General features: G+C 50.3%; 2 protein-coding genes across 2 annotated transcripts; both read left to right on the plus strand.

Moving 5' to 3' along the window:
- The first annotated feature begins 11371 nt into the window (after positions 1–11371).
- Positions 11372–12436, plus strand: LOC147090538 (zona pellucida sperm-binding protein 3-like). Its single transcript, XM_085977058.1, has 2 exons — positions 11372–11784; positions 12317–12436. Exons 1-2 carry the CDS (start codon positions 11401–11403, stop codon positions 12434–12436), a joined length of 504 nt encoding a protein of 167 aa, XP_085833184.1. The 5' UTR covers positions 11372–11400.
- Positions 12437–12523: 87 nt separating this feature from the next.
- Positions 12524–14237, plus strand: LOC147090539 (zona pellucida sperm-binding protein 3-like). The gene is made up of 7 exons (XM_085977292.1): positions 12524–12623; positions 12714–12891; positions 12985–13111; positions 13526–13605; positions 13699–13820; positions 13892–14026; positions 14105–14237. Exons 1-7 carry the CDS (start codon positions 12617–12619, stop codon positions 14227–14229), a joined length of 774 nt encoding a protein of 257 aa, XP_085833418.1. The 5' UTR covers positions 12524–12616; the 3' UTR covers positions 14230–14237.
- The last annotated feature ends 8556 nt before the right edge of the window (positions 14238–22793 follow it).

Here is a 22793-nt window from a genome sequence, read left to right on the forward strand (position 1 = left end):
CTCCCTCTACACTGTCCCATCAAACACTCCCAGGGCAGCTACAGCACGCGTTAGATACAGAGTAAAGCTCCCTTTAAACTGTCCCATCAAATACTCCCAGGGCAGGAACAGCACAGGTTAGATACAGAGTAAAGCTCCCTCTACACTGTCCACATCAAACACTCCCAGGGCAGGTACAGCACGAGTTAGATACAAGTTACAGCACGAGTTAGATACAGAGTAAAGCTCCCTCTACACTGTCCCATCAAACACTCCCAGGGCAGCTACAGCACGCGTTAGATACAGAGTAAAGCTCCCTTTAAACTGTCCCATCAAACACTCCTAGGGCAGGTACAGCACAGGTTAGGTACAGAGTAAAGCTCTCTTTACAATGTCTCATCCAACACTCCCAGGGCAGGTAGAGCATGCGTCAGATACAGAGTAAAGCTCCCGCTACACTGTCCCATCAAACACTCCCAGGGCATGAACAGCACAGGTTAGATACAGAGTAAAGCTCCCTCTACACTGTCCACATCAAACACTCCCAGGGCAGGTACAGCACGAGTTAGATACAGGTTACAGCACGAGTTAGATACAGAGTAAAGCTCCCTCTAAACTGTCCCATCAAACACTCCCAGGGCAGGTACAGCACAGGTTAGGTACAGAGTAAAGCTCTCTTTACAATGTCTCATCCAACACTCCCAGGGCAGGTAGAGCACGGGTCAGATACAGAGTAAAGCTCCCTCTACACTGTCCCATCAAACACTCCCAGGGCAGGAACAGCACAGGTTAGATACAGAGTAAAACTCCCTCTACACTGTCCACATCAAACACTCCCAGGGCAGGTACAGCACGAGTTAGATACAGGTTACAGCACGCGTTAGATACAGAGTAAAGCTCCCTTTAAACTGTCCCATCAAACACTCCCAGGGCATGTAGAGCACGGGTCAGATACAGAGTAAAGCTCCCTGTGCTCTGCGCAAAAAAGTTACCAAATCCCAACCTCAGAGGCTCACACCCTATTAACCACCTCCCTCAGAATTCATGTTCCCACAGCTCCGGCCATTTGTGGATCCTCCCCTTCCTTCACTCCACCATTGGCATCTTGGGATGTTTTTCTGCATTAAAGGTGCGATATGATGTAAGATTTGAAATTTTCAGCAATAATCACGCAAGAAAACAGGATAAAATAAGACAGTTTATTGACCAAAGTAAGCTTGCACAGAAAAACCTTTGATAAAAGGGCATACAAAATGGCCGCCGGGCCTCGTGATCAGTTTCTGGACCATTTGATTTCTGTTACTGCAAGCCAGACAGGCTTGTGGATTGAAGACAGTAAGCCCGCGAAAGCCAGTATCGGGAAACCGAAACTCAGGGAAACAGCATACATATTCAATAGATTCTAAGTACAAGACAGTTTCAGGCAAACAGGATGGGGCCCATCAAGATATGGGCGGACAATGAATGAACACTTAAACCCATTTAATGTATGTGGTAAACCACTGTTTGTATTCCTGTTTGTCCTGTTTGTATTCCACTGTGTACATGCCTGGACATGCCTCGGCTGACTCCTCCCACAGGTCCTAGTATAAAGGTGACTGCTCCCCAGCCCTTGGTATCCTGGACCGGTCGACCACTCGAGGCAGACCTCCATTCTGTTGTTAATAAAAGCCTTTAGTTACTCTTCTAACTCTCAGTCTTTTATGAGTAATTGATAGTGCATCAATTTTATTAACAACATTTTTATAATGGAGAAGATCCTCACACCAGCATGCCTGGACTTAGATCATCGGGAGGCGGACTCATCCACCAAGTTTACTCACTGGCTTAAGTGTTTCGAAAAATTCCTGACCGCCTCCGAAGCAATCAAATCGGACGAGGACAAACTGGATGTCCTGACCTCCAAAGTGAACCACCGAGTGTACTCGGTCATCCAAGACGCGACCTCGTACGCGGATGCTATCAAGCTCCTCAAGGACCAGTACACGCGCCCAGTGAACGAAGTGTACGCCAGGCACCTCCTGGGGAGTCGTAAACAACAACCTGGGGAATCGACCGTGGAATACCTTCAGGCACTGTCTGTGCTTGGCCGGGCCTGTGGTTGTAAGGATGTAAAGGCCGCCGTGTACACAGAGGAACTTATCCGGGACGCTTTTGTAGCGGGCCACAGATCCAATTACACACGACAGCGACTGTTGGAGCAGAGTAACCTCGACCTCAACAAGGCCTCTGAACTCGCACTATCGTTGGATGCAGCCTACCAGGGCATGGATGCCTACTCCTCTGCACCGTGGACGCCGCGGGGAATGACAGCCTGGGACACGGTAGGACCGCCTCATAGCGCCGTGCCACCCCAGCCACACCCCAACAATGGCCCAACTACCGCAGCAGTGTCCCAAGGCCAGACAGCAGTGCCCCAAGGCCAGAAATGCTACTTCTGTGGCCAGGCAAAACACCCCAGAGCGCGCTGCCCGGCGAAAAACGCGATCTGCTCAGGCTGCGGGAAGAAGGGACACTACGCTAGCGTCTGCAGGGCCAAAGCCACCCCGAACCCCAGCAGCGCCGCGTGTGGGCCATGCGGGCCGCCATTTTGGACCTCCCCGGCCGTGTGCGAATCACCGGTACAGCAGCCATTTTGGACGCCTCCAGCCACATGGGGATCATGGACGCCGCCATCTTGGACGACAGCCGGGATGCAGCAGGCCCCCGACACCGCCTCATCTGATACCCGCAGCGACACACCGACCCCTACGCTGGCATCCGTTACACTGGACCAAGCGAGACCGCACCAACTGGCCAGTTCCACAATGGACATTAAGGTAAATGGTCACGATACAATCTGCCTTTTTGACTCTGGGAGCACGGAGAGCTTCATCCACCCCGACACGGTGCGGCGTTGCTCTCTCCCAGTCCTGCCTGCGCAACAGCGGATTTCTATGGCCTCCGAGTCCCAGTCGGCGGACATCGGCGGCTACTGCGTGGTGACACTCGTAGTAGACGGGACCGTGTACGATCATTTTAAACTTCTGGTCCTGCCTGACCTCTGCGCTGCCGTCCTGCTGGGGTTAGATTTTCAGTGCCACCTTAAAAGTGTTACGATGGCGTACGGTGGACCCCTACCCCCACTCACAGTCCGCAGCCAGCAGCTTCCAAATTGCCCGCCGCGCACCAGGTGCAACCTCTCCACACTCAGAGTCACCCCCCCACCACTGTTTGCTAACCTCACCCCCGACTGTAAGCCCATCGCCACAAAGAGCAGGCGATACAGTGCCGGGGACAGGGTTTTCATTAAAACCGAAGTGGAGCGGCTCCTGAAAGAAGGGATTATTGAGGGCAGCACCAGCCCCTGGCGAGCCCAGGTTGTGGTCGTTAAGACCGGCGAGAAGCAGCGCCTGGTCATCGACTACAGCCAGACAATAAATCGCTACACCCTGCTGGACGCCTACCCACTCCCCCGTATAGCTGATATGGTCAACCAGATCGCGCAGTACCGCGTCTTCTCGACCATTGACCTGAAATCAGCGTACCACCAGCTCCCCATCCGCCCTGAGGACCGCCAGTACACTGCCTTTGAGGCAAACGGCCGCCTCTATCACTTCCTTAGGGTTCCCTTTGGCGTCACCAACGGGGTCTCCATCTTCCAAAGGGAGATGGACCGGATGGTAGATCAAAATGCGTTGCAGGCCACTTTCCCATATCTGGACAATGTGACCATCTGCGGCCGTGACTTGCAGGACCATGACGCAAACCTCGAAAAATTCCTCCGCACCGCCCAACTCCTAAACCTGACATATAACAAGGAGAAGTGCATATTCCGCACAAACCGCCTCGCCATCCTTGGCTGTGTTGTGGAACACGGAGTCATCGGCCCCGACCCCGACCGGATGCGTCCCCTTATGGAACTTCCACTGCCCCACTGCCTCAAGGCCCTGAAGAGGTGCCTAGGGTTTTTCTCCTATTACGCCCAGTGGGTCCCCTACTATGCGGACAAGGCCCGTCCGCTGATCAAGTCCACCTCTTTTCCCTTGACGGCAGAGGCCCGCTTAGCCTTCCACCGTATCAAGGAGGACATTGCCAAAGCCACCATGCACGCAGTGGACGAATCCATCCCCTTCCAGGTGGAAAGCGACGCGTCCGACTTTGCCCTGGCCGCTACCCTCAATCAGGCGGGGAGACCCGTGGCCTTCTTTTCACGAACCCTCCAAGGCCCGGAGACCAGACACTCCGCTGTTGAGAAGGAGGCCCAGGCGATTGTGGAGGCTGTGCGTCATTGGAGGCACTACCTGGCCGGAAAACGATTTACCCTGCTCACTGACCAGCGTTCAGTTGCTTTTATGTTTAACAACAAGCAGAGGGGCAAAATCAAAAATGACAAGATCTTGAGGTGGAGAATCGAACTTTCCACCTACAACTACGAGATCTTGTACCGGCCCGGGAAGCTCAATGAACCCCCGGATGCGCTATCGCGTGGCACCTGCGCCAGCGCGCAGATCGATAGACTACGGGTCCTCCACAATGACCTCTGCCACCCGGGGGTCACCAGGTTCTTCCACCTCATCAAGGCCCGCAACCTGCCTTACTCTATTGAGGAGGTCAGGACCATGACCAGGAACTGCCAAGTCTGCGCTGAGTGCAAACCACACTTTTATAGACCAGACAGGGCCCACCTGATAAAAGCCACTCGCCCCTTTGAGCGCCTGAGCGTTGATTTTAAAGGGCCTCTCCCCTCCTCCGACCGCAATGTGTACTTCCTCAATATTATTGATGAGTACTCCCGTTTCCCGTTCGCCTTCCCCTGCCCGGACATGACCAGTGCCACGGTCATTAAATGTCTGAACAACCTCTTCACCCTGTTCGGCTTCCCCAGCTATATCCATAGCGACCGGGGCTCATCGTTTATGAGCGACGAACTCCGTCAGTACCTGCTAACTAGGGGTATTGCCACAAGCAGGACCACCAGTTACAACCCCCGGGGGAACGGACAGGTGGAAAGAGAAAATGCGACAGTTTGGAAGGCCGTCCTGCTAGCCTTAAAGTCTAGGGGCCTTCCAACCTCCCGCTGGCAGGATGTGCTCCCCGATGCGCTCCACTCTATTCGGTCACTGCTCTGCACTGCCACTAACGCCACCCCTCATGAGAAAATGTTTGTCTTCCCAAGGAAGTCCACATCAGGGACATCGCTACCGCCATGGCTGACGTCCCCAGGGCCGGTCCTACTGAGAAGACACGTGAGGACCCATAAAACGGACCCCCTGGTCGAGAGGGTCGACCTCCTCCACGCCAACCCCCAGTATGCTTACATCGCATACCCGGACGGGCGGGAGGACACAGTCTCCATAAGAGACCTTGCACCCTCGGGGACCACAGTAACCCACTACCCACTACCACCCCCCCCCCACGATCCGATATCCAGCCCCAGCAGACGGCAGGCCTGGGCCCCGCGACCCGCTCGACATCTACGAGGACGACACGCCTGTGCCACAGCCTACGCTGGACTCGACGCCGGAAGCTTCACTACCCCTGCCGTCGCCACGCCGATCACAGCGGCAGACAAGACCTCCGGAGAGACTCCAATACACTAACTTTTAATACACTTCACCCCGCCGGACTCAATTTTAAACAAGGGGTGAATGTGGTAAACCACTGTTTGTATTCCTGTTTGTCCTGTTTGTATTCCACTGTGTACATGCCTGGACATGCCTCGGCTGACTCCTCCCACAGGTCCTAGTATAAAGGTGACTGCTCCCCAGCCCTTGGTATCCTGGACCGGTCGACCACTCGAGGCAGACCTCCATTCTGTTGTTAATAAAAGCCTTTAGTTACTCTTCTAACTCTCAGTCTTTTATGAGTAATTGATAGCGCATCAATGTACAAAGGAGAAACCGTTTAACAGCCATCAAGGGAAATCTCCAGACCGATCAATATGCGAACCGACTTACGGTGACAAAGTAAAAGACATTAAAAGACATTATCGGCCAGGAAGGCCAGTTAAGTTATCACCGGCTCCCGTTACAAGACAAAGCGCCCCTGCAGAGATTTCTGCCCGCCAAAATATTACAAAGACTGGACTATGATCTGGCGGGAGATAAGGCTGGCCCAAAAAGGGTATAAATATGGATTTTGAAAAGTCCATCAGCGCCTCTTCTACCTCGGTAGCTTCGGAATTCGATCAGGAAGTTTCGGACGGACATTTCGGAAAGGACAACGTGGTCGGTGTTCAGCCAGACAAGGCTCGGCCACGACGAGGGTGGCCCGGGTACCGTTGTCGGGAGATCATCGACGACCCAGGCCGAAGAAGAAGACACCCTCAGGAAAACCGACGATCCAGGCCGGAGAGAAAGGACATTCCGGGCCTAGCACTTCCGTGCCTCAACATCCCATCGAGGTGTTGTTCTGTTCCATGAACCCAAATCCACAACAGACTTGGTGGATTTCAGCCATGACGAGCGCTCACCGAGGCTGTGTCCACTGCCTCATCGCCTGAGAGAGAGAGAGAGAAAAACAAGCTGCGCCAGAAGTTTCCAAATCCACGTGACGACGGAAAGCTGTGCCAGAAAGGCTGCGAACCCCTCCTTTTTGCGATTCTGATAGTGGTGAGCATGATCCCGAGTTCCTCAAGTCGAAACTTAGTTTAGGTATTAGGGGAGGGAGTAAGGTTAAATCGTAATGTGTTTCCCCTTTTACGACGTGCCGTGTGTTCCCCATTTCCATAGAGTCAAGTTCATAAATTTGTGCATGATTGTAGTTACTTTAATCTGTGCCTATGACATGTATTTTGTAATGCTTCAAACTGTTTAAAAATAAAAGCATCCATTTCGTGCTATTCAACCTGGTCTATTGAGTCCTTTCTCTGCACTACAGTTCTCTGCATCTAAGTCCAAGGTCTAGAACCGTAGGGGAGAGTGGGTCGAACCACTCAAGGGTAATTATTGCACAAAGCCTGGCAGGAGACCAGAACGAGCAAGAGAAACCCCCTACAATGATGACAAGTTGGTGTTGTTGTTCCAGTGTGACAGTCTCCATTTCCCATCACAACCTTTATCAGTCTGTATGAAACAGGACAATTGTAATTAGAGTGACTTTGCCTCTATTTTAGAGTTTTAGTTTGGATAGACTGTTTCCCCCTGATGATGTCCTTTTACTTATCAGCAAGGACGGGGGAGCTTGTCCTGTTTTGCAGACTACGAGTTAGGGGCAGTGGGTGAAGCTCAGGCCCATACTGATCATCTATAAGAGGTCCTCCCCACAAGGGACAGGACACCGCTAACAAGAACAAAGAGTCTGTCCGAACTAATGTCCCACAGTACATATCAACTGATTAAGGTCCAACTTTCCGATCCGGTAAAATGAAGCAATGATCCCGTTCGCATCCAGCCATTTGTAGAAGCTTCTGGAAAACCCATTGGACGCCGAGTGTTTGCGTGCCAGGCTCCCTGGAGAGGGAGCGGGCAATGCCCACCGGTACACTCAAGGCCTCCCGCAACCGGTGGGCACCGCAGGGAATGGAGAGTCTTATCGGCACGAGTAATAATATTATGATTTACTTTTATGAGTTTCCTGTTGTTTTGTCGAAAGAACATTCTGCGTTTGAGTTCCTTTGTTAATTGTGCCACCTTAAAGAGGGAGGCCAGGTGTAAATTCGTTCCCCTGTTGATGACACCGGGACAACCCATGTCATTTTATGGCTCAATTTTTCAAAATCCACATTAGACATAGGAACATCGGAACAGGAGGAGGCCATTCAGCCCCTCGAGCCTGTCGCTCCATTCAATGAGATCGTGGCTGATCTGGGACCTAACCCCATATACCCGTCTTTGGCCCATATCCCTTAATACCTTTGGTTATCAAAAATCTATCAATCTCAGATCTAAAATTAACAATTGACCCAGCAACAACTGCCGTTAGCGGAAGAGAGTTCCAAACCTCTCCCACCCTTTGTGTGTAGAAATGTTTCCTAACTTCACTTCTGAAAGATCTGGCTGTAATTTTTAGGCCATGTCCCCTTGTCCTGGACTCCCAACCAGCGGAAATAGTTTTTCTCTGTGTACCCTATCGGTTCCCCTTAATATCTTGAAAACGCCAATCAAATCACCCCTTAACATTGTAAATTCCGAGCTTTCCACCATTGGGAAAGTACGCTGATCTATCCTTTTTAGATGCAAAGTGGATGACTACTGTATTAATGGTGCCCATCAAAATGTGCCCTTGTGCGACTCATTCAGGTGGGGGTGATTGACCAAATTGTAATAGGCCCTCCTGGCAATAAATCTGTGAGTTCTGTCTTATTATACCTTTTTTTATTATTATTTTTTTTTCTTCTTTTGTCAAGTTTTATTTAAAGTTTTATTAATTTACAGTTGATTAGTTTAATCAAAAGAGCATCCCTAATTGGTCGAATGTTTTCTTAAGTTACAGTCAATTGCTTTAATCAAAAAGAGCAGCCAAATTTTAAATTAATTTGTTAAGGTTCCTTTAAAGTTTTATTTATAAACTAATTGGTTAATCACCCACACAAAAAAGATTACTGTAGATTTGCTTAACCACCCAATCAAAAGGGTCACTCCGATTGGTCGAATTAAAATAGGCCCTCCTGGCAATAAATCCATGAGTTCTGTGATCCTCTATTTTGTAAACACATAATTTAGACAAATAAAAACTGTAAATAAACTATAAAACTGTAATTAAACCAATAAAACTCCAAATAAACCTTAATAATCAAATTAAAATTTGGTTCTCCAGCCCAATTATGCACTCCAGTCCCCGCGGCGCCCACCGGTCACGAAAGTGATCGAGCGCGCCGGCGGACACCGCGTGCTCCAGCTCTAGGGCCACCCGGGCGCGAACATGGCCACGGAAGAGAGGGAGGCAATCCGGCCGGACGACCCCCTCGGCCGCCCGCTGCCTGGACCAATTAATGGCCTTCTTGGCCAGGCCCAGGAGCAGACCCACGAGGAGGTCGTCCGACCTGCCCGCTCCCCTCCGCACCGGGTGACCGTAGATCAAGAGCGTGGGACTGAAGTGCAACCAAAACTTGAGGAGCAGCCCCTTCAAATAATGAAAGAGGGGCTGCAACCTCTCACATTCGATGTAAATATGAAATACGGACTCCTCCAGACCGCAGAACAAACATGCGGTCTGGGAGTCCGTGAACCTACTTAAATACCTATTGCACGGGACTGCCCTGTGCAACACCCTCCAGGCCAAGTCCCCAATAGAACAAGGGAGGACTCCCGCATAGAGAGCCCCCCATTGGGGACCTCCGCCTCCGTCGGAAGGTAAAACGGCACGCCACGGCGTGTCCGGACGGCAGGCGAAGATGGCAAAGTGGAAGGTGTGCAGGAGCAGCCCGTACAGGAAACCCCTCCGTGCGGAATGAAAAGGCACGGAGGGTATTTCCTCGAGACGGCTCAAGTTGTGAGGCGCCGGCTCCCGAGGGGGGGTTCGGGGCTGGGCGCCGACAAGGAATTCCGTCCGAACGGGGGAAAGCTCAGACGGGATCGCCCCACACGCTTGAGCCGCCTTGAAACACCTAGTGGTGCCGGGGCGCACTTTCGCCTTTATCGACTCGATGGCATCGGCCGCGAGCCAGACGTTTACCCAAGACATGCGCCTCGCCAACTCCTCCGGCGCCATCCAGCCCACTCCTCCGCCATCGAGCAGGTCCTCGACTCGAGTCACCTTGCCAGCCACAGCTCTGCGCTCCGCCAGCCACCCGAACCTGCGGACGTGGAGGTGCGGATTCCTGAACAGTGGCTCCCGAAGGACAGCCACCATTCCTGTCGGGGGAGAGCTGCGCCTGGAAGCGACCCGGTTCCAAACCCATAGCAGTTCCTGGTAGAAGACAGGCAGCTCTCGCAGGCTGGTACGCGTGCCACCCACTTCCACAAACAGGAGCTGCGTGTCATAATTGAGGCCGCGCAGCTGGCGGAAAAAATACGTCGCCATCGCGCACCATCTTGGAGGAATCTCAACGTACAGGTATCTCTGCAGCGTCTGAAGATGGAAAGTCGCAGCCTGGGTGCGAAGGCACACCAGCGCCTGACCGCCCTCCCTAAGCGGGAGACTCAGAACCGCGGCAGAGACCCAGTGCATCCTGTTGTTCCAGAAGAAGTCGACGAGCTTCTTCTGTATCTTGGCGACAAACGCAGGGGGAGGGATCAGAGTAACCAACCGGTACCACAACTTGGCGGCCACCAGTTGGTTTATGACCAACGCCCGACCCCTGTAGGACAACACTCGGAGCAATCCCGTCCAGCGTCCTAAGCGAGTGGCGACTTTGGCCTCCAACTTGTGCCAGTTCGCCGGCCAGGCGTCCTCGGCCGGGCTGAGGTAGACTCCCAGGTAGAGGAGGTGCGTAGTGCTCCAGGCGAAGGGCCTGAACTCCTCCGGCAGGGAGTCCACCTGCCACTGACCCACCAGGAGTCCAGAACATTTCCCCCAGTTGATCCTGGCGGAGGATGCGTCCGAGTAAATCTGCTGGCATTCCCGCATCCTCCGCAAGTCAACGGGATCCATGACCATGAGGAGCACGTCATCGGCGTAAGCTGAGAGGACCACCTCCACGCCCGGCCCTTGCAGAGCCAGTCCCGTCAACCTCTTCCGCAAGAGGCGCAGGAAAGGCTCCACGCAAATGGCATATAACTGGCCGGACATGGGGCATCCCTGACGCACCCACCTCCCGAAGCGAAGGGGCGCCGTCAAGGACCCGTTAACTTTAATCAGACACTCCGCGGCAGCGTACAGAAGTCAGATCCGGGCGACAAAATGCGTTCCGAACCCGAATGCGCGCAGAGTCCCGAAAAGATACTCGTGATCCACCCTGTCGAACGCCTTCTCCTGATCCAGGGAAAGGAAGGCGACCGACAGACCAGCCCTCTGGAAATGGTGGACCAGGTCCCGGACCAGATGGATGTTATCATGAATAGACCGGCCCGGGACCGTGTAGGACTGGTCGGGGTGGATCATGTGGGCCAGCACGGCGCCAAGGCGAGCAGACATGGCCCTGGCAAAAATTTTATAATCCGTGCTGAGGAGGGAGACCGGGCGCCAGTTCTTAAGAAGGCGGAGATCGCCCCTCTTAGGCAGCAGGACAATCACCGCCCTGCGCCACGAGAGGGGCATCTCCCCGGTCGCCAAACTTTCCCCCAGGACCCGCGCGTAGTCGCCCCCCAGGACGTCCCAGAACGCCCTGTGGAACTCCACGGTCAGCCCGTCCAACAGTTGATTTGTTTAACCACCCAATCAAAAAAAGAGTCACTCCGATTGGTCGAATTAAAATAGGCCCTCCAGGCAATAAATACATGAGTTCTGTGATTGGGTAGAAATTGTGGAGCTTGGGGTTAATGACTCAATGTGACTGCAGGTTGTGTGTATAAAAGGTGCTTGTTGGTGGGTGTAGGGATAGTTGAGTTGTTTAGTATCATGGGGGATTTTGTAGTGAGGGGTTTGCTCCCAGTGCTGGTGTTCGTTGGAGCTGTTTGTTCCTCTGATATTTGGCAACAGTTTGGGGGCCAGAGGTTTCCATGGAGAAGAGTAAAAGCCACCCCTGGGCCTCAGCGAGTCCCTTCTCCTGGGTCTCCCTTTGGCTCCGGTTTCAGTGTGTCTCCACTGCAGACTGTGAGGGTGCAGTGTGGAGAGCACAACCTGCTGGTCAGGGTACAGATGGATTTATTTGGAACCAGGCACCTGATTAAAGCTGCTGACCTGACCCTGGGGACGGCAGGTTGTCCGTCAACCGGGATCTACTCTCAGAACCACACTGTCCTCTTTGACTATGGGCTGCATGAGTGTGGCAGCAGAGTGAAGGTAATGTGATTCCTCAACTCTTGCTCTAAGCTTGGTGTCTGGAATAGACCCAACTTGTTTTTCCTACCCTGATTCCTGTCTCCTGCTTTTAAAACCTCCAGACTTGTGTTGAATTATGTATTGTCCTTTGCTTTAACTGGTTTTCCTGAGTGTCTCCAACTTTGATCTCGGCCTTATTGGCCTTGATCCTTCACTTAGTTCTTAACTTTTCCTTCCTTACATCCTGTCTTGTGGATTTTCAGGTCACTGGGGGTTTAGTTATCTACAATATTGAGTTTTTTTTCTTCCACTCCTTTGTATCAGAATACAGGGGAGTCTGGCTTAAATGAGGCTTTAATCTTGTTCTATTCATTGCTCTAAATTATCAACCTGTGGCTCCTTTTATTGAAGTGAAGCTGTCCTTTCATTGAATCTTTATTCTGTTTAATTGTCTTGTGCTTGCAATCCCCCTCCTTGCTTTAGCTGCTGAGGCTGCACAACTTCCAACCACCTGAGTAGAATGTTGTCCATTTCTGAACCTGATGTCTTTCAGATGTCTGGAGATTTCCTGGTCTATGCCACCCACCTGAACCACACCCCCAAGGCCCATGGATCTGTCATTGTGAGAACTAATGGAGCTGTCGTTCCCATTGAGTGCCACTATTTTAGGTAAGATTCTTTACACTGTCGCAAATAACGTCTACAGCTGGTGTAGTTCTCTGACCTTGTCCTAAAATGGCTCCGTTGTCTTTCCAGGAAGGGCAATGTGAGCAGTAACCCGATCAAGCCCACCTGGATCCCGTTCAGCTCCACCAAGTCTGGAGAGGGGCTTCTGTCATTCTCTCTGCGCCTAATGAATGGTATGTGATGGGTGGATGTGGAATGATTTCCTGTAGTCACCCACTGGCAGTTGTACCCAGTCTCCAACCCTTGTCCCTCTTGTACTTCAGATGACTGGCTCACCGAGCGCACCTCGACTGTCTACTACCTGGGTGACCTCATTCACATTGAGGCCTCTGTTTCAATGACCAACCACATGCCCCTGAAGCTCTACATTGATCGCTGTGTCGCTACGTTAAGCCCAGACACGGACTCCGCCCCGAGATACAGCATCATTGACTACAATGGGTAAGGAGCACTCTGCTTTCTCCAGCTGATCCTGTCTCAATGGCTTCTCTTGATTCACTCCATGTCGTTTTTAAAAAAAAATTATTTCTTCAGTTGCCTCCTGGACAGCAAAGCTGAGGACTCCTTCTCAACCTTCGTGTTGCCAAGAGACGAGCGTGAGCTGGACAAGCTCCACTTTGACTTGGATGCCTTCCGCTTCTTTGGAGATGATCGTTCCTTGGTAAGAGGAAGCCGACCACTGCAAAGTATTTACAGCCAATCTGCATAACTGGGTTGTGCTCCACATGAGTGTCCTCCATCTCCTCTTCATCTAACTCTCCAACATATCCTTCTATTCCTTTCTCCCACCTGTGTTTATCTAGCTTCCCCTTAAATGAATCTACACTATTCGCCTCAACCACTCCCTGTGGTAGCGAGTTCCATATTCTCACCACTCTGGGTAAAGAAGTTTCCCCTGAAATCCCTCTGCTGTATATCCTGTGATCCTATGAATCACTAACATTAACCACTTTTCTCTGTTTCTAGCCAGCTTGCTATCCATTCTGCTACTTGTCCCCTGAATCCACCTGTTCATTGAGTTCCCAAGTTGGGAGGGAGTCACTATATAATGACTTGTGTTGACTGTGTCCCTCAGATTTTCATCTCCTGTCACCTGAAGGTTGCTGCAGTGGATCGGAGAGATTCCATGAGCAAAGCTTGTACTTTCCAGAAGATGCAGAATGTGTAAGTGCCCCCTCTCTCCCTCAGGGATGTGTTGTGTGGGGAAGTGATGCCCAACCTGATTGTGAAACTGATTCTCTTGTTTAGCTGGACCCCATTGGAAGTATCCAACAATGACGTTTGTGCCTGTTGTCACTTGGGCAACTGCAGTGCCACAAGGGAGTTTGGATTAGATTCCAGAGGAAGGAGGGATCTTGTACCTGACGCTGGTAGGACATTGATTCTCTAGATGTTGGAGGTTGCCCTTTACCCTCTCTAACTGGAATGTTTGATATTGCAGTGAGTGATGCTGAATTGAAGTGGGAGGGTGAGGCCTCCCTTGGACCCCTGGTCATTCTGGACACTGATGTGACAGACCTGGCAACCGAGTCCCTTAATGAGGTTGAGCAACGGATGGCGGAGTGGTCTCCAGGTGGTGAGTTGGCCGACTGCTAGTTTCCATTTCCCCCTCAGTATTTCCTTCACTCACTGTTGGTTTCTCATTGCTGTTTAGGTGTGGAGTCTGAGGTGGTCCTGATGGTGGCCCTGACTGTGACTGCTGTCTCTCTGATCTCTGCTTCTTTGATCGCCTTGTTCCTGTACAGGAAACACAAGCAAACCCTGCGCAACAACTTGTGATTAATAAAGTGGTGAAATTAGCAAATCTGTCATGGTTATTGCTTACATTTGGTCATTGATCACGGCTGGGGATTTGCATTCTGAATATGGGAAGTTTTCCATATTTATTTACTTCCATTAATGATTCTTGACCCAGTGGCATGCCTGCTGAGTGTATTTAATCTTTTCACCAGATATCAGGCTACTGGGGTATGTGCCCCATTTCACTAGTTTATTAACAGCAACTTGGAAGTGTTTGCCTGGAGCGAGTTATCTTGGCCTGCTGTTTGTCCCTTGTTAAGGAGGTTTGTGGGGCTCTTGTGGAGTGAGGTTAGTGGGACTGATTATTGAGCCCCATGAAATTGCAATGTTCCTGGAAATTTTAATGCTGGGATTAGTTTATTACTAAAGTGGAGGTTGTTTAGTCCTCTATAACTGACTGGGATAATGAGTCTAAATGGGGTAGATGTCCATATTCTAAAAATGATAGCGGCACTAGTGAGGGTGCAAAACATTTATTAGGCTGATTCCAGAACTGAGATTCGACTTATTAGGAAAGATTGACCTGTTTGGGTTGCCTTCTCTAGGAAAGAGAAGGCTGAGGGTGTTTAAAATTATGACTGGGTTCGATAGAGATGTTTCCACTTGGGGGCAAGACCAGAACTCGGGGCCTGTAACTACAAGGTAGTAACTAACTAATGACTCCAATGGTGAATTCAGGAGAAACTTCTTTGCCCAGAGAGTGGTGAGAATGTGGCTCTCGCTATCACGGAGTGGTTGAGGCGAATGGTGTAGCTGCATTTAAGGGGGAGCTCTAAGCATGAGGGAGGAAGGATATGCTGTTTGGGTGAGATGAAGGGTGGGAGGAGGCTCGTGTGGAGCATGGACTAGTTGGACTGAATAGCCTGTTTCTGTGCTGTCGATGGCTTGTTAACCTGCAGGATTAGTGACCTGAGGAATTGCATCTCTGAAGGCCCCTTAAATGGCTTTCGGTCTTGGCCGTGGCTCAGTGGACAGCACTCTAGCCTGAGTCGGAAGGTCGTAGGTTCAAATCCCACTATAGAAACCTTGAGTACAAAAGCCAGGCTGACACTCCCAGTGCTGCACTGTCGGAGGTGCCATCTTTCGGATGAGAAGTTAAACCGAGGCCACTTCTGCCCCCTCGGGTGGATGTAAAAGATCCTGTGGCACTTTTTGGAAGAAGAGCAGGGGAGTTCTTCCCTCTGACCAATTGTTATCCATCAGCCAACATCATAAGATGACCTGGCCATTATCACATTGCTGTTTGTAGGCTCTTGATGGGCTGCCATGTTTCTGACAACAGTGACTACATTTCAGAAGTAATTCATTGGTTATGAAGTGCATTTTTTAATTTGTTCATGGGATGTGGGTGTCACTGCCAAGACCTGCATTTATTGCCCATGCCTAGTTAGGCTTGAAGGTGGTGGTGGTGAACTGCTTTCTAGTCCAGCTGCAGTTGGGCAGGGAGTTGTAGGATTTTGACCCAGCGACTATATGAAGGGACGGCGATATATTTCCAAGTCAGGATGGTGTGTGACTTGGAGGGGAACTTGGAGGTGCTGGTGTTCCCATGCGCCTGCTGCCCTTGTCCTTCTAGCTGGTAGAGGCCATGGATTTGGGAGATGCTGCCGAAGAAGCCTTGGTGAGTTGCTGCAGTGCATCTTGTAGATGGTACACACTGCAGCCAGTGTGCGCCGGTGGTGGAGGGAGTGAATGTTTAAGGTGTTGGTGGGACATCCTGAACGTGGTATGGTGCTGTATAAATAAAAGATTGTTCTTTCTAAACATCTCTGACGTGAGTGTGGGACCTACAATAAAAAATAATTATGTCTAACCAACATACTAGGTCCCCAAGTGGGATTGAGTTGCCGTACTGGATCTCCAACATCAGGTGGGGCTAGAATCCACACAAACTTAACGAGCACACTTTTGTATCTCTCGTGGCCGACCCTGGTCAGTGAATGCTGGCTGAAATCTGCAGTAGGACTGTTGTCAATACTTAACCACTTACATTTATGTCGCCCCTTCAACGTACTAAAATGTCCCAGAAGCGCTTTCAATTAAAATTTGACACCAAGCCACATAAGGAGATATTAGGGCAGATAACCAAAAGCTTGGTCAAAGAGGGAGGTATTATGGAGCGCTGGAGAGGTTTAGGGAGGGAATTCCAGAGCTTGGGGCCCAGGCAGCTGAAGACGAGGCCGCCAACGGTGGAGCGATTGAAATCTGGGATCCTCCAGAGGGCAGAATTGGAGAAGTGCAGATATCTCGGAGACGGGGGTGTTGTAGGGCTGGGGGCCTCAGGATGTCCCAAAGCGCTTTACTTTTGAAATGGAGTCACTGTCGTAATGTGGGAAACGCAGCAGCCAATTTGCAAGCTTCCAAAAACAGCAATGTGAAAATGACCAGATAATCTGTATTTAGTGATGTTGATTGAGGGATAAATATTGTCCCCAGGACACTGGGGAGAACTCCTCCTGCTCTTCTTCCAATAGCAGCCGTAGGATCTTTTACATTCACCTAAGAGGGCAGATGGGACCTCGGTTTAACGTTTCACCCAAAAGATGGCACCTCTGACAGTGCAGCACTCCCTCAGCATTGCACTGGGAGTGTCAGCCTGGATTATGGGCTCAAGTCTCTGGAGTGGGACTTGAACCCTCGACCTTCTGACTCAGAGGCAAGTGTGCTACCGGCTGACACCTTTAAGATGATCTACTGTTGGGGCAGGTTTCCGGTTTATTGATAACATCTGCAATTATATGGTTCCTTACCACGTTAAAATGCCTCACAACACTTCAGGCAGTGAATTACATTTGAAGATCAGAGACTCTTCTGCCTGCGATGGGGGTAGAAACTTTTGAGCACGTGCGGTGGGAGCGGTTTTCTGTCGGACCGCCAATCAGATGAGTTTGTTGGCTCAGGTGTCTCTGAACCCCCGAGGTTCGCAGCGCAGCGGGAGGCCGTTCAGCCCATCAAATCAGTGCCAGCTCTCTCTCTCCGATGCAGCAATCCAAACCTGCCTCTCCGAGACTTCCAGTGCAGGGGTCGTAGTCATGTCCTCGACTCAGCGGCTGAGCGTTCCGGCTCACGATGGTCAGGCAGTTCCCACTTCAGCCCTGTCTTTTTTGTTGGCATTTCATCACAAAGACTACGCAAAAAGTGTCAGGCAGATTGCTGGGAGGACTGTGCCAAGGCCCCATTGCCATGGGAACAAGCTGGCTTGGTTAGGCAGTGTAGGCCACACCTGTCCAAAATGGTAAATCAGCCGTCACTGTCCAAAACTAATCCCACTGATCTACTCTCTTCCCATAGCCCTGTATAAATGCCAAACTAACCCCACTGCCCCGCTCTCTCTCCATAGCCCTGTATCAATCCCAAACTAATCCCACTGGCCCGCTCTACCCGAATAGCCCTGTATCAATCTCCAAACTAATCCCACTGCCCCGCTCTCTCCCCATAGCCCTGTATCAATCCCAAACTAATCATAGAAACATAGAGATAGGAACAGGAGTCGGCCATTCGGCCCTTCGAGCCTGCTCCGCCATTCAATGAGATCATGGCTGATCTTCGTCTGAGATCATAGCTGATCTTACCAGTTCAGTACCCCGTCCCCGCCTTTTCTCCGTAACCCTTAATCCCCTTAGCCTTCAGAAATATATCCAATTCTCTCTTGAAAATATTTATTGAATTAGCCTTCACAGCCCTCTGTGGCAGGGAATTCCACAGGCTCACCACTCTTTGAGTGAAGAAATTCTTCCTCATCTCTGTTTTAAATGATTTGCCCGCTATTTTTAGACTGTGGCCCCTGGTTCTGTGCTCCCCGGCCATTGGAAACATTCTCTCTGAATTCAGCCTGTCCAGGCCTGCCATAATTTTATATGTTTCGATGAGATCCCCTCAATCTTCTAAACTCCAGTGAGTACAAGCCCAAACTATTTAATCTCTCTTCGTAGGTCATTCCCGCCATTCCAGGTATCAGCCTGGTGAATCGCCGTTGCACTCTTTCCATGGCAAGAACATCCTTCCGCAGATGGGGCGACCAAAACTGTACACAATACTCCAGATGCGGTCTCACCAGCACCTTGTACAGCTGTAGTAAGGTATCCCTATTCCTATACTCGAACCCCCTTGATATGAAGGCCAACATACCATTTGCCTTCTTAATCGCCTGTTGCACCTGCATGCTCTCCTTCAGTGACTGGTGCACAAGAACACCCAGGTCCCTCTGCACTTCCCCATCTCCCAATCTATTGCCATTTAGATAATAATCTACCCTCCTGTTTTTACCCCCAAAGTGGATAACCTCGCATTTATCCACATTATAGTGCATCTGCCACGTATCCGCCCATTCCCCCAACCTGTCCAAATCGCACTGTAGCCTCCTGACATCCTCATCAGAGCCCACCCCTCCTCCTAGTTTAGTATCGTCAGCGAATTTGGAAATATTGCATCCAATTCCCTGATCCAGATCATTTATATATATATTGTGAACAGCTGGGGTCCCAGGACAGATCCTTGCGGCACCCCGCTGGTCACTGCCTGCCACTCCGAAAACGAGCCGTTTATTCCAACTCTCTGTTTTCTATCCGCCAGCCAGTTCTCTATCCACGTTAATACTTTGCCCCCAATCCCATGAGCCTTAATTTTGCATGATAATCTTTTGTGTGGAACCTTATCGAAGGCTTTCTGGAAGTCAAGGTACACCACATCCACTGGCTCTCCCCCATCTATTTTACCAGTTACTTCCTCAAAAAATTCCAGCAGATTAGTCAAACACGATTTACCCTTTGTAAATCCATGTTGACTCTGTCCGATCCTTTCCCCATTTGTCAAGTGCTCCGCTATTTTATCCTTAATAATGGACTCTAGCATTTTGCCCACAACCGATGTAAGGCTTACTGGTCTATAATTCCCTGCTTTCTCTCTACCCCCCTTTTTAAATATTGGGGTAACATTAGCTACCCTCCAATCCACGGGTACTGTTCCCGAGTCAATGGAGTTCCGGAAGATGATCCTTAGAGCATCTGCTATCTCCAGGGCCACCTCCTTAAGTACCCTAGGATGTAGTTTATCAGGCCCCGGGGATTTGTCGGCCTTCAGTCCCCTCTACTTACCCAACACCATATCCCTAGAGATACTAATTTCTGTCAGCTCCTCCCTCTCATTAGTCCCTATGTTTGCCGATATTCCTGGGAGGTTATTTGTGTCCTCCTTTGTGAATACAGAACCAAAGTATGAGTTTAATTGGTCTGCCATTTCCTTATTCTCCATTATATATTCTCCCGAATCGGACTGCAAGGGACCGACTTGGGATTTTACCAGTCTTTTCCTCCTGATATACCGATAAAAGCTTTTGCAGTCTGTCTTTATGTTTGCTGCAAGTTTACTTTCGTATTCTATTTTCCCCTTCCTGATTAATCCCTTTGTCCTCTTTTGCTGTATCCTGTACTGCCCCCAATCTTCCGGTCTGGTGCTTTTTTTTGCCAGTTGATATGCCCTTTTTTTTGATTTTATGCTGTCCCTAATTTCCCTCGTTATCCACGGTTGAGTCACCTTTTTAGGTTTATTTTTATGCCAAACCGGTATAAACATGTTCTGGAATTCTTCCATTCTATCTTTGAATGCTTGCCATTGTCTATCCACTGTCAATCCCCCCAGAAACACCACCCAATCAATCTTACCCAATTCCCGTCTCATACCCTCGTAATTCCCTTTATTTAAGTTCTGGACCTTAGTCTCTGATTCAATTTCCTCACTCTCCATCTCGACTGAGAGCTCGATCATATTATGATCGCTCTGACCCAAGGGGCCTCGTACAAGAAGATTGCTGATAAGTCCCTTCTCATTGCACAATACCCAGTCTAAAATGGCCTGATCTCGAGTCGGCTCCTCGACATATTGGTCCAGATAACCGTCCCGAAAACATTCCAGGAATTCCTCCTCCTCAGAATTTTTACTAATTTGGGTAGTCCAATCAATATGTAAATTAAAGTCACCCATGATGACAGCTGTGCTCTTATCGCACGCTTCTCTAATTTCCCTTTTTATGCCTTCCCTCACCTCCATATTACTATTTGGAGGCCTATATATCACACCCACTAACGTTTTCCTCCCCTTGCTATTTCTCATTTCTACCCATACAGATTCCGTTTCATCCGAGTTAATATCCTTCCTTTCCATTGCATTAATCCCCTCCTTTACCAGCAATGCTACCCCACCTCCCCTACCTTTTTGCCGATCCTTCCTAAATATTGTATATCCCTGGATGTTAAGTTCCCAGCCTTGCCCACCCTGCAGCCACGTTTCTGTAATCCCAATCAAATCATACTTGTTTACCTCTATTTCCACAACTAATTCATCCACCTTGTTCCTAATGCTTCTAGCATTAAGATACAAAGCCTTCAGGCTTGCTTTTTTCACACTCTCATTATGAATTAGTTTGGCCCTTTGTGTTTCTCTCCTTTGCTTATTGCTTCTCACCTTTCTACCATCTATTTCTGACTTCATATGACTTCCCTCTTTTCCACTTACCCACTGCCCCGCTCTCTCTCCACAGCCCTGTATCAATCCCAAACTAATTCCACTGCCCCACTCTCTCCCCATAGCCCTGTATCAATCCCAAACTAATTCCACTGCCCCACTCTCTCCCCAAAGCCCTGGATCAATCCCAAACTAATCCCACTGCCCCGCTCTCTCCCCATAGCCCTGTATCAATCCCAAACTAATCCCACTGCCCCGCTCTCTCCCCATAGCCCTGTATCAATCCAAAACTAATCCCACTACCCCGCTCTCTCCATAACCCTGTATCGATCCCAAACTAATCCCACTGCCCCGCTCTCTCCCCATAGCCCTGTATCAATCCTAAACTAATCCCACTGCCCCGCTCTCTCCATAACCCTGTATCGATCCCAAACTCACCCTTGCCTCTGACTTAGACGGTTGTGGATTTAAGTCCCACTCCAGAGACTCGAGCATAATAATCTCGGCTGACACCCCAGGGCAGGACTGAGGGAGTGCTGCACTGTCGGAGGTGCCGTCTTTCGGCCGCAATGCTAAACTGAGGCCCCGTCTTCCCTCTCAGATGGACGTAATAGATCCCATGGCCACTATTTCGTAGAAGAGCAGGGGAGTTATCCCCAGGTGTCCTGGCAAATATTTATCCCTCAATCAACATCACTAAAAACAGATGATCTGGTCATTATCCCGTTGCTGTTTGTGGGAGCTTGCTGTGCGCAAATTGCTGCTTTCTTTCCGACATTACAATAGTGACTGCGCTCCAAAAAGTACCTCATTGGCTGTAAAGCGCTTTGGGATGTCCTGAGGTTGTGAAAGGCGCTATATAAATACAAGTCTTTATTTCTTTCTTTTACAGGCGACTTTGGGCCGATGGTTCCCAAAGCTCTCCACCCAATGGGGGCACTTTGGTTTGGTTTTTGGTTGATGACATCGCCCAGTGTCTTCCTATTGATGGTTTTGGAGAAGGTCAACCCAATCTCTGCCTCTTTCTTTATCATAGGCAACGGCCTATTAAAAGTCAACCATGTGCTCCCTTTTTAAAGGGTCGCAAACGATAAGGTCTGTAAATTAACATAAATTTGAAAGGAACCTTAACAAATCAAATTAAAATTTGGTTGCCGGGGGTGGTGATGCACTCCATTCTCCGCGGCGCCCACCGGTCGCGGAAGGCCACAAGCCTGCCAGTGGATACCGCGTACTCCATATCCAGGGCCACCCGGGCGCGAACGTGGCCGCGGAAGAGAGGCAGGCAATCGGGCAGCTCTTTCCCACCCTCTTTCCAGTTGCCTGTTGACACAGCCGAGGCGAAAACTCCCTTTCGTCTTCTGTGTCGCCGCGAGATCACCGGGACAAGCTCTGGTTCAACCTGGATGCGTTCCGCTTCTTTGAGGATGCCAGGGACCTGGTAAGAGTTGGCCAGATGTTGGAAGGTAAGACGGTGAGCGTTGACGCTGAGTAACTCCTGGATGTGTCTCCTGCAGATCTTCATCAGTTGCCACCTGAGAGTAGCTGCAGCAGATCAAAGGCCGGATTCGGTCAACAAAGCCTGTTCCTTCCACAAGCCAGCCAACCGGTGAGAGGAATCTACCCCCGAATGGTGGACCTCTTTCTTTTTGGCGTATGGATGCATTCTGACTGATGGCTTGCTTCCTTGTTTAGATGGTCCCTGGTGAACGAGTTGGGCCTGTCCCTGGTGGAAGGATCCAATGAGGTTTGTGCCTGTTGTGATGGGGGCAACTGCAGGGGCGAGAGATTGCGATCTGGAGGAAGACCACACTCCAGGTGCAGGAGGGAGGTCCCATCTGAGCTTGGAATGTTGTGTTGGGTGTTGAGGGTGAAGAAGGATGTTTTGTAACTGGATGGAACTAATTGTTGCAGAGTCTGAGCCTGTGTGGGAGAGTGAGGCCTCACTTGGACCTCTGATCGTTCTGGATGTAGATCTGGACCTGGTTCATTCGGTGGATAGTGAAGCTGTTGGGACTCGTGAGGATGTTCCGAGTTCTTATCGAGGTGAGTGTTGATTGTATGAAAACCCAATTCCAGTCCTG

The sequence above is a fragment of the Somniosus microcephalus genome, unplaced genomic scaffold (genome assembly GCF_052327205.1).
Source record: "Somniosus microcephalus isolate GS21.2 unplaced genomic scaffold, FLI_Smic_1.0 unresolved_chr4, whole genome shotgun sequence".
In the NCBI taxonomy this organism is placed as follows: domain Eukaryota; kingdom Metazoa; phylum Chordata; class Chondrichthyes; order Squaliformes; family Somniosidae; genus Somniosus; species Somniosus microcephalus.